This window comes from Hippocampus comes, unplaced genomic scaffold, assembly GCF_001891065.2.
Source record: "Hippocampus comes isolate QL1 unplaced genomic scaffold, H_comes_QL1_v1.1 scaffold317, whole genome shotgun sequence".
Lineage (NCBI taxonomy): Eukaryota > Metazoa > Chordata > Actinopteri > Syngnathiformes > Syngnathidae > Hippocampus > Hippocampus comes.
Window position 1 is genome coordinate 1,187,919 of NW_017805531.1, and position 11,902 is coordinate 1,199,820.

At 43.9% G+C, this 11,902-nt stretch overlaps 1 protein-coding gene across 1 annotated transcript; it reads left to right on the forward strand.

Moving 5' to 3' along the window:
• Positions 1–1,349: 1,349 nt before the first annotated feature.
• atp1b3a (ATPase Na+/K+ transporting subunit beta 3a) lies at positions 1,350–7,823 on the forward strand. The gene is made up of 7 exons (XM_019877984.1): positions 1,350–1,903; positions 3,889–4,017; positions 4,244–4,342; positions 4,816–5,006; positions 5,623–5,673; positions 6,615–6,701; positions 7,423–7,823. The coding sequence occupies exons 1-7, from the start codon at positions 1,792–1,794 to the stop codon at positions 7,588–7,590; spliced, it is 837 nt and encodes a 278-aa protein (XP_019733543.1). The 5' UTR covers positions 1,350–1,791; the 3' UTR covers positions 7,591–7,823.
• Positions 7,824–11,902: the final 4,079 nt, after the last annotated feature.

Below are 11,902 nucleotides of genomic sequence, written 5' to 3' on the forward strand. Positions count from 1 at the left end.
TTCCCCCCCCCCCCCGGGCCCGCCCCCCCCCCCCATCCCCATCTCCCGAATACGAGCTGTATCCTGCATCATGGAGTATTATATAACCCCTGCCCCGCTCCCACCCCCACGACAATCCTCTTGTCTTTGCCTGACGCGCTGGTTGATAAAGGAGTGTCACAGAGGGCTGGAAGTTCACCTTTTGTCCGTTTGTCATTGTCTCATCCTCTTACACTTTTGAGATGTAAGGTACCTCCATCGCTTGGAAAGGGGGGGGGGGTATTTCCGAGGGGTGGCGTTAAAAAAATGTCATATATTTGTCAGTACATTTTATTCAGGCCCCTGTTTAAATCACGGGGGATACATTCCAGATCCACTGGCACTTGCCAAAACTTTGTAATACACTCTAGCTACCATATAATACATTCATATATATCGTTTTGTCCCTGCAAAATACTTTAAACACATTTAAAATTAATAAAGCACCTGTTCTAACTCGCTGGCATGCACTGTTCTCCAAAAAGATACACGGTGAGCTTGCTTCAAGTTGTTTGTCACCCCCAGTTGAAGTTGACTGTAAAACTGACACATAAAACAAAAGAGGAGAAAACGTATATTTAAACACCAAAATGCTCTCTCAAATCATCTAATTATAGGATCTAACAAATGTCTGATAGCTTCATGCTAACATATAATGTGAGACGCCAGAGACAGGCTAGCCCAAATTAGCATCGATCCGTCCATCCATTCACAGTACGGCTTGCCCTGTTACAAGGCTGCAGGAAGCTGGAGCCGATCCCAGGTAGACGACAACCTGGACTGGTCGTCAGACAGACAACCTTTCACACTCGCATTCACACTGCCACTGTGGGTTAACTCCAACATGGAGCAGCAATGCGTACAAACACAGCACACAACAATGATCAATGGCCTATCTTCTCTCTCCTTTTTGGGAATGACAACTGATTGCTGGAGCTTAAAGTCACCAAAATGTGCACGACCTTTCATCGAATACAGAATCACACTGTTTGATATTTTACAGTTAATTCAAGAAAAAAAAAAAAAAACAATCGGGCCTATTTATGTCCCTGTCCCTCTTTCTTCCTCTCTGTGGCTTAAATAGTGTTTATTGCTATGGCAACAAGGTTTGGCAAATGCCCCAAATATCTGTACAGTATATGCTCATTCATACAGAAATAGCATCCAACAAGAAACATGCCGGCTGAGCGTTGCCTGTATGCCGGAATGTGCGCTTGCGAGCCATAACGCACAATCATGTGGGAGAGAAAGGGAAAGGGTGGGGGGCGGGGGGTGACACACAAAACCACATCCGTTCCTTTCAACACATTGTGCAATATTAACTGTGGGAAGCAGATGCACGGCCACAAATCGCGGATGGAGCAGAAAGCGATGATAAGAAAGCAAGATAGCGCGTCCTAAATTTGTAATTGGTGCGTGTCTCATGCTCCGGCAACCAATGCGCATCCTTTCTCCACATCAGCTGGCACCGAGGGGCATTTGTCGACGTCACTGGACTTTTTATTTTTTTTTTTAGGTTCCAGCACCAGAGCCTTCCGTCCTTCCTTCCTTCCTTTCCTTGTGCCTGCCTGCTCCCCTCTTTCTACACCGCCCACACCTTCTCAACCATTGATCCGACCACTCGCCAGCTTCTTCGCCTCATTACATCACCCGCTGTGCGCTTTTGTGCATTTTTTTTTTTTTTTTTTTTGCACCGACGGTGCAAACTAACCCCCCATATTTTGGGGATTTTTCTTCTAACCCTCTCGCGACCTCTTTGAAGAGAATCCCACCATGGCGAGCACGGAGGATAAACCGACCAACAAGACGGAGGCATCCAGCTGGAAGGACTCCTTCTATAACCCGAGGACCGGAGAGGTTCTGGGGCGCACAGCCGGCAGCTGGGGTAAGAATAACCCTATTGCATTTTTTTCTGAATTCGACACGTGCTTATGCTGCATTAAATGACATGAGCCTCTGAAAAAAAATGGGGAGCGGGGATGTGAAGGACCATCATAGGCCTATGAAGGCGTACAAGAGAAGCCTGCACCATGATGAGGTGCATATCTATACATGTAAGGATGCAGGAATGAGTCATTACCACTTAATCAGGATTTCAATTCTAATCTCTTCCTTTCATCTGCATGAATGAGAATATGATGAGAGGAGTGTTGGTCCTCAGTATGCAACTCGAAGATGCTTTTATGTAATGATGGTCAGGGGTAGAGGTAGTAACACAGCATCCAGCTCCTATAGGCTGCAGAGCGGGGGCCGTCATGCAGCCCCCCCACCCCCCCGCACACCCCCTTGTGCTGCTGTGCAGTGGGATGCTCCATTGCAGTTGCATGGCCGCCCACATTAGCATGCCTGTCAAGGTCAAATGGGATTCCCTCTCTTCTTGTTCCTCGCTTCTTCCATCCCACCAACCCGCTTCGTGCATGAAGCATTGTGGGATACGGCTGGGGAGGAATGATGGAAAAGGGGGTTGGGGGGTGGGGGGTAGAAGCATGAGGCTGGCATCGTTGGATGCTGTACATTTTTCTGTTGTATGGGCAGGTCATTTTGTTTAAAATAAGTAAGATATTTATCATTTAATTACTCCCCCACCCTTACTTTGGATTCCCTATTATTGCAGTGTATAGATATTTCTTCTCCCCAGCCAGTCTTGTGTAAGAGCCTTTCACTTGCTTCAAATATTTTTATCATGACCTCTCATTTAGAATGTTGATCTGGTTATGAATAAGGTCAGCCCACAATAGGAAATACAGCGGTGCCTTGAAATACGACTTGAATTCATTCCATGACCACAATCAAAAGAGTTGCATCGCAAAGTCGCAAAGGCCTTTCCGGCCTACGCCCGCCTACCCCCAATAATTGTCGCATTCCGTAACGTTGTACTTCAGAAGAAGACACAGTCATCAAATAATTAAGTCACCCTTTGTGTCAATTTCATGGCTATTGTGGTGCTTCCTTCTGGTGTGAACGCTTTAGCCACCTGGGGGCATTGTAAGACAGACAGACAGAAATAATGTACATGGAGATGGCTCAGTCTCTCTCTGCTCATCACTACGGCACTAATATAAAACATTCCACGCAGAGGATAAAGAATATACGCCCGTGAGTACTGTTATATTGTCAGTCTGCCTGTTTGTGTTCAATCTATTGCGTCAAGGGTTTTTGCACGGCTACACAGAAGCTATTTAGCATTAGCATTAAATTAGTAGACCAAAAAGCTATCCGGGTAGATGCCTGAAATACAACTCTGTTTCACGTTTGGTTTGGCAAGATATATTTGAAGTGGGACTGGCAATAAACAGCTTGAAGGCTCTTTTTCAACGAATTTTTCCACAATTTGCCGAACAACTGCTTTTTGTAAAGCTTGTTGAGTCCATTGCCACAATACGGTGCTGGTATCTTCAATCCGTATTTGCAAGTCAAAGCACCTCGTTTCTCGAAAAACTCGCAAGTCAAGTCACTTGTAGCTCAAGCTTTTTTGGGGGGAGGCTGGAACGGCCTTTATCGAGATCGTGTTTTGAGTTACGAACATATCTCAAAACACCAAGGTATGCTGCTAATTTCATGACTTACATTACGTTTCTTTTCTTTTTTTTTCTCTTTTGCCGTGTGGCTTTTTTTTTTTTTCACCCGCAGCAGAGAACATTCTATGCCGAGTGCTGCAGCCTCCTCCCTAAAAATGAAAGCCGGCTCCCATATTCACGAACAGTAGCCAGAATATCCCCTCTTTTGATCTGAAATGCTTTTCCTCACAGAGATGGCGTCTTCAAAGGAGAGATGACAAGGAAAATGTAATTTTGTGTATTTGTGGCAGGTATTAATTGCTCCATCACCTTTTTTGTGTGTGTTTTGGTTTCCACTTGGGCCCCCTTTTAGCCCTCATCTTGTTGTTCTACTTGGTGTTCTACTGCTTCCTGGCTGGTATGTTCGCCCTGACCATGTGGGTGATGCTGCTCACTCTGGATGAGAACATACCCAGGTACAGAGACCGCGTTCCCTTCCCAGGTTAGTGTCTCCTTCGTCCTGACGTGCACTACGGTAAACCTTTCAAGCTAATCGCCAGGGGACCTCCATTCATTATTCATACTTGATTAGTCATGTCATGAGATACCATCGTAGTAAATGGACTACAATGTAGATTTGGCTTTACAGTATTATACATATCGACCTGATTGGCAGCTGATTCCTTCACCTCCCTGCTCTTCCCAACTCGCTTCCTCCTTCGTTCCAGGATTGGTCGTTCTTCCCAACTCTCTGGACATCACTTTCAGCAAATCCGATCCCCTGAATTATGCGCCATACGTGGAAAGCCTGGAGAACTTCCTGCAAAGTGAGAGCCGTGATGGATTCCTGTCTATCTATCCAACCATCCATTTTGTAATTTGCTTATTTCTCACACGGGTCGCGGTGGGTGCATACACCCTGAACTGGTCGCCAGACAATCACAGGGCACACATAGACCAACAACCATCCGCTCTCACAATCACACTGTGGGACAGTTTTCTATTAACCTGCCATGTTTTTGGAATGTTGGAGGAAACCGGAGTACCCGGAGAAAAACTACCCAGGCACGGGGAGAACATGCAAACTCCACACGGAATCGAACCCTGCACCTCTGTACTGTGAGGCAGACGTGCTAACTAGTCTACCGCCGTTCCGCCTTGATGGATTCCAAATGTTATTGATATTCTCGTCAAGTGCCATATCCCAACCTTTTTGTAAAAAAGAAATCACCGCATATGTTAGTGGGAGGATCATTACCATTATTGACCTCTAACCTGCGTCCACCTCTCCTCCTTTCAGAGGGTTACAATGACACCGAACAGGAGAAGTATCTGGACTGCCTCGAAGGGCAGTATTTCCTGCAGGACGATGCACTGGAAAAGAAAGTCTGTCGCTTCAGGCGCGGCTACCTGAGTCTCTGCTCCGGCCTGTCCGACATTAACTTTGGCTACTCTGAGGGAAGACCGTGCGTGCTCCTGAAACTCAACAGGGTAACCAAAACCACAACTCTTTCCCCTTCTATAAACATCATGAATCATTGAGTGGCGGGCCTTGCGTCTTAATACTGTAGCACCGCTTCAGTTCAGAATCAATAACTATCTATCTAATAATGTGATAAAAACATAAATAATCAAATTTACTCACCAGAGAGGCTGAATGAATTAATTTGTGCAGTTCGCCACAGATTCGTTTTGTTTGTCGAGCCGTTTGGCTCTGACCAACCAATCGATCAGATATTGTGGACCAGATAGATGCCCCAGTGAGGACAAATTTGAAATCGGTCTGTTTGCTAATATACCTAAGATTTCATGGGCCAGCACTATTGATTTTGAAAGTTCTGGGCAAATTAGATTGCCATAGCAACATGTAGAGGCTGAAATCTGATTGGACCCCAAAAATAAATAAATAAATAAATAAAATCCATAATCATACATGTACCAGAAGCAGTGCAGCATAGAGACAAAATGAAAAGGATAGATTTTTGGGAATCAATCGATACAATTTCATGGACCAAATATTAGCATTTAGGTTATAAATGTTGTGATAGTGTTGAGGCCAGATTCATGTCTGCTTTCATTTGAATTGGTTTCTCTGCTCACCTTCTAGATCATTGGCCTGAAGCCTCTCGGGGACCCCTACGTCAACTGCACCGTCAAAGTAAACTTTTCCCCTCCCAAATAGACATACTTGTATGTGTATTTTTTGTCTTTTTCATTTCTCTTATTTAAAAAAAAAAAGCGCCAGCACTATTGATTTTGAAGGTTCTGGGCAAATTAGATTGCCATAGCAACATGTCGAGGCTGAAATCCAATTGGACCCCCCCCCCCCAAAAAAAAAAAAAAAAAAAAATCCATAATCATACATGTACCAGAAGCAATGCAGCATAGAGACAAAATGAAAAGGATAGATTTTTGGGAATCAATCGATACAATTTCATGGACCAAATATTAGCATTTAGGTTATAAATGTTGTGATAGTGTTGAGGCCAGATTCATGTCTGCTTTCATTTGAATTGGTTTCTCTGCTCACCTTCTAGATCATTGGCCTGAAGCCTCTGGGGGACCCCTACGTCAACTGCACCGTCAAAGTAAACTTTTCCCCTCCCAAATAGACATACTTGTATGTGTATTTTTTGTCTTTTTCATTTCTCTTATTTAAAAAAAAAAAGCTGTGATGAACAGAACAGCGCCAAGACGTAGTTTTGTTGATCTTGATTTCATTTCCCCCCCTCCTTTCTGTCTGTCTGTCTGTCTGTTTTGTTTCTTATTGACTTTCTTCTGCATGCTGTCAGTGGCGAATTTAGGGTAAGATGGTATGTCACGTATCGGGAATGTTAGGCCAGTATTGGTATTAAGAATAAGAATGACTGCACAGTCAAGTCACAATGACGCCCAAACTCACCCCCCGTGCCATTTTCAAGCCATTTTTAGTGCAATCCGCATAATGTGCGCCGCAAATAGCAAATGACAAAACACCACACCATGCTTTCCACTTCATGACAAACTCCACACTAACAAAAGTGGGTCATCGCTTTGTGTTCTTGTCGGATGGAACTTTGTATAAGGCACGCGTCGCTCACGTGGATTCTCCTCTTGCAGAAAGACAACCCGGTTCAGATGCAGTACTTCCCCCGAAAGGGACGCATTGACAAGATGTACTTCCCCTACTATGGCAAGAAAGCACATGTGAGTGTGTCTCACGAGACGGTGATATTTGGATTGAAGTATCGTGGATGCGCTGGCGCTGTATTTGCTGATTTCAAAATGGATCGGTGGGCCAGAGAAAATTAATGCGCGAGCGGGAGTAATGGCTCCGAGTGGCATATATATTGTCGCCCGGCCCACCGGGAAATCTGCAGAAGGTACAGATCACTCACTCCGGGCATTGCACCAACTTCCTTGAACCACATTCAGTTTTGTCACAGTCTATCACAGCCTCTAGGGCGTTTATCACGTTTGTCTGGACTTTTTAAACGTGGACACTCGGAAGCTTTGGAGCAGAGTTGAATGAAGCTCCGTTGCCGTGTCGGCGTCTGCGCGGGGGGGGGCGACATACTATCACTCAATAAATGCTTAATAAACGCCAGGCATCTCTCGACCGTCCCGTTTCGTCCACTGTGGCCTGAAATCAGACTGCAATAGGGATCATGGTGCAAATGTAGCTTTTCAAACGTGGTTACGAAAGTATAGTCATTAAATTTTTGAACGGCTCACAAACGGGGGCCCTGATACATCAAGGTACCACTATATGAATAAATTAAGTCACCTTGGTCATGAAATGAATCCAACTTGTGAGTCAAGTTAGCAGCGAAAGATCTACTTAAGTACAGCAAGGAAGTATTTGTACTGTACTTGGTAATTTTCCAACCGTGGAGCCATAGTTGACTGTGTCTCTCGTACGTTCCAGGTGAATTATGTTCAGCCTCTGGTTGCTGTCAAGCTGCTGCTCAACAAGGAGGACTACAACAAGGAGCTGTCGGTGGAATGCCGGGTAGAGGGCTCCAACCTGCGCAATAACGACGAGAGGGATAAGTTCCTGGGTCGCGTCACTTTCAGGGTCAAGGTGGTGGAGTAAAAAGGAGGAAAATGGACGGTCAAAGGGAACCCCCACCCCCCACCCCACCCCACGCCCAACAGCAGCCTCCCACCCCCGGTGCAGAGGCTGCACACATTCGCTAAGGAAGGAAGTATCAAATCACTCTCAAGACAGCATTCGGGCTGAGATTAGTCTGGCCCATCGCCGGTTACAAATGTTGCGTTGATGATGTTAATGACCCTTCTTTCCTTCGAGATTCCATACCGACCTCTGCAAAAGATCCCAAGAGAACAAAACACAGGCTGTGCTCCTGAACCATCCCTTCCACCTGTTGCACATGTCATCCCTCCCCTTCCCCCTGTTATGGTTTCATTTCGATGTGATTAGCTGACTTAATAGCCAATGCAAGCAAGCCATTTGGAGCCGTCGTGTTATTGCTGATGCAACTTTTTCATATTGTGTAGATCAGCGGTGTCAAACTCAATTTTGGTTTCACTTGAAGAAACAGCATGGCTATGGAAAGCCAGATAAATGCGTTTTCACCTCATCATATTATTACATCGACTCAACTGGCTAATTATTCTGTTGTTATTTTTACTGTACTGTATAGACACAACTCATTTAAAAAAAGTGATATTCTGCTTTTGGGCAAAATTTCTGGATGAACCTAAAATGCACCACAACCTTTACAGGTGATCTTAATTTTCATGTAGGAATGTATACAATTCAGTGTTCGAAAGCCCCACTTGATCAGACCCGTATACTGCAGGTCAGCTGAAAAGGTTCTAGAGCACAGGTGTCGAAGTCCGGTCCTCGAGGGCCGGTGTCCTGCATGTTTTCCATCCCTCCCTGCTGCAACACACCTGATTCAAATGATCAGGATCACTATCAGGCTCCGATAGAGCTTGCTGATGAACTGATCATTTGGATCAGGTGTGTTGCAGCAGGGAGGGATGGAAAACATGCAGGACACCGGCCCTCGAGGACCGGACTTCGACACCTGTGTTCTAGAGCATTTTAGGTTCATCCTGAAATTTCACCCAAAAGCCCAATCTCCCAAAATGGAAGAAAAATTGCAACTTTGGTCCAGATTTTCTGCAAAAATCAAACAAATTAATTTAGCGTGAAACATGAAGTAGACCAACTTTGAGTTTGACACCTCTGGACTGTCGACCTTCCTTCATACTGGGAAGAGAGGCGTGTTGTTTGTTTTCATGCCCCCATAGCCAGACGGTACACAAACAACACCATCAAACCTGGTCCTCCGAGATGATTGGAGGATCCTTATCTTGTGAGATGGCGTGGAAGCCCAGCAACTCATTTCCAGTATTTTTTTTTTTGACCAGAAGTGTCACAGAAAACACCACAAAGACTCCATATGCTGATAATCAATCTAATATAGCCAGTGTATTCCTATGTATATGGACAAAATTCCCTTTCTGCATATAAATACATAGTGAACCTTATTTAGGGAAAAAAATAGATAGATAGATCTTTGTGTTGTGGCCCGCGTTGCCGCAACCTAGTCTCGTGCTGTCTGTCTGCATGTCTGTCTGTCTGTCTGTCTGTTTGTCTGTCTGTCTTCCTGTGCGGTCATGTCGCCATTGCAATAGCCGACATGTGGGTGAGCCCTTCAGGATGAGATCAATTGTCTCGCTCTGTCTCTCCTCCTCCTCCTCCTCACAAAAGGGAGAGAGGGTTAGATGCTGCATATTGATGCCATGAAAAGCCATTTGACCGATTCCCCTTGATGTCCTCGATATTCCGTTTAAGGTCCACGTACCAGCACGCTCTTTGGCTCAAGTCGTAAGACAACTCAATGACCGTCTTACAAGTAACACGAGTTTTCCTGATCGATCATGTGGTCGGAAGTCACGGCCGATCATGAAATTTTCAGCTAATTCACATTGGATAAAATAGCTCAGATCTTTTTTTTCTTAATTTTTAACAGTCACAAAGCGTCAAAACAATCTTTGGGTAGAAAGACCTTGAAGTGAGCGCGCGTGTGCATGAGACACCGCAAGAAGCGTATGCGCTAATTCTCAGCCCGTTCAGGAAAAGGAGACGCTGAGTGTTTTGCGGGGACATTTTGCTTTCAAGGGCCCAAAAAATACCATAAACCAAGTCTGCAAAACCTGACGTAATAAATACAGTGGTAAGGCCAAGCAGCGATTTAGACAGCATCATCAAAGAGTCACTGAAGCAATTCACCATCGTATAGAAGTCTCAACGAGTGTGAATTATTTTGTGGAAACCACAACACAGAACAACGGGGCATTTTGCTGAGACGAGCACAAACATACGCACAATGAGTTACATCATCAGACAAAACAGCCATAGGACATTTTGGTGCTACTAACAGGGCACAGGCGGTTACTCGTGCTGACCAGTTGGCTCTAATAGTGTTACTAGTGCAGCACAGTAGCTTAATAGTAAGGTTTGATGGTGTAGTAGTAGGCCAAAAAGCGGCACCGGTAGCGGATATCAATATCATGAGTAAGTGTGTCGAGTTGTCTTACCAGTGAAGGCGAAGCGCAGATGACTACGTGGACGTTAGGTTGGATATGAGGGATATGGAATTAATACTGAAACGGCTTCCCACAGATGCAAGCTGAGGAGACAAAATGCACACACACTAAGTACATTGTAAATTGCTTGGAAGTCGGAGAGGAGAAAGGAGGGGGGAAAAAAAAAGTTCAGCATTCACTGTAAGTATGTACTGTATATCTCTACGTGATCTGTATATCTATCCGGGTCTCAAAGATTGTTTGTTAGTTTTCTCGCTTCTTCAGCCCGTTGATCTGATTGTCTATTACTCTTGCTCAATGTATATAATATACTGTAAACACTATCAACCATATTTACTGAATTCACACACCGTATTTTTGGCACAAAACACAATGTCTGTGGACTGTAAAGAAATAATTTAAGCAAAGATTTACAGGAAATGATCTTATTCCAAGCTATGTTTACACAGTCTTTAAAGGAGCCCACATTTGAAAGAACAACTTGTAACATCTTCTCAGGGTGCCTTAAGACCTGATGAAATAAATTGTGGAATAAAAGTGATTTTGAAGAAAAAAAAACAGCACATTGGCATATCTTGTTTTTTGGGAAATAGGAGGCTACCATCTTTCGGATACTCGATAGCGAAAGTAGTGCTTCAACATGATGCCACAGCTTGTGTAACAAAACCATTCAGTTACTCCGTCACTAGAAGGAATAGTCGAAGTCATATTTTATGACATTTTGCTGACACCTCAGTTGAAGTGGTAGTTCGCTTGTAAGAAGCGTGCAAAGTATGGCCTCTTTGAGACACCGTAGTGCGTGTGTTTCAAAATACAGTACAGTACATGTAACCGGTAGTGTCCGACTGCGTTGTGTTTTAAGAATCTCTTGTATCGGCTGCGTTTAACCGTCTCAATCACAAAGCCTGACGGACTTAGCAGAAAACAATGGCCTCCCGTCAATTAGAGTGATACAGCTTGCCCCTACATAAATTATATGGCACAGTAATGTAATAAAATACTTAAACTTGTAAATGAAAACAATTATTTTTCCAGCTCTGAGAATGATTTACCTTCCCACGGACATCAAGCGAAAGAGGGGAAAGTCAAAGGCGCGAGTTGTTGAAAGTGGCAGTGCCACATTAATTATTGAAGTAAGGGAACATATAAAAATGTTTGTTCCACCCTCTGATAATGGAAGATATGGTAAAATAACACGTCAGGTACTTATCATTTCACAAATTTTGTGTAATTCTAACACAGTACAGTACGTTTTTTACTGGCCCTGCTACATGAACATGCTTCGAGTTCGCGTCGTTGCATTCTACTAGTTCACCACTAGATGACAATATTTTTTTTTTCAAATTTTTATACAGATATTTTTTTGCTTAAACCCCTGATTTAAATGGCATTGTACTTCGTAAGTCATTTATAACAAATATTACAAATCAGGCTAGACTGTACTTCTTTTTACCGAATCCACTTTCTTCACCGATGGACCTCCTGGCAGTTGCACGGGACGCTTTAGAACCTTAAAGGATTTGAGGATGATTTACACAAAGAAGGCAAAAGGATAACAGCGGTTATCCCGTTATCAGCTAAGAGTTGAACTTGTCAACCAGCGCAGGCCTGAAGCACAGACGCAGCCAGCTCGTTATGATCAGGTTTTACTATTTGCTCTACTTCAACTAAGGGAGGAAATGACAACATTTTAAAAACACGTAAATACATTTGAATGTCTGGCACAATTTTTAATTTTAAAATACTGTAGTAAGTCAGAGTTAAATACTAAGCATTTTTTTTGTTTTGTCGTGAATCACTAAGGTTTTGTATGATGTCATGAG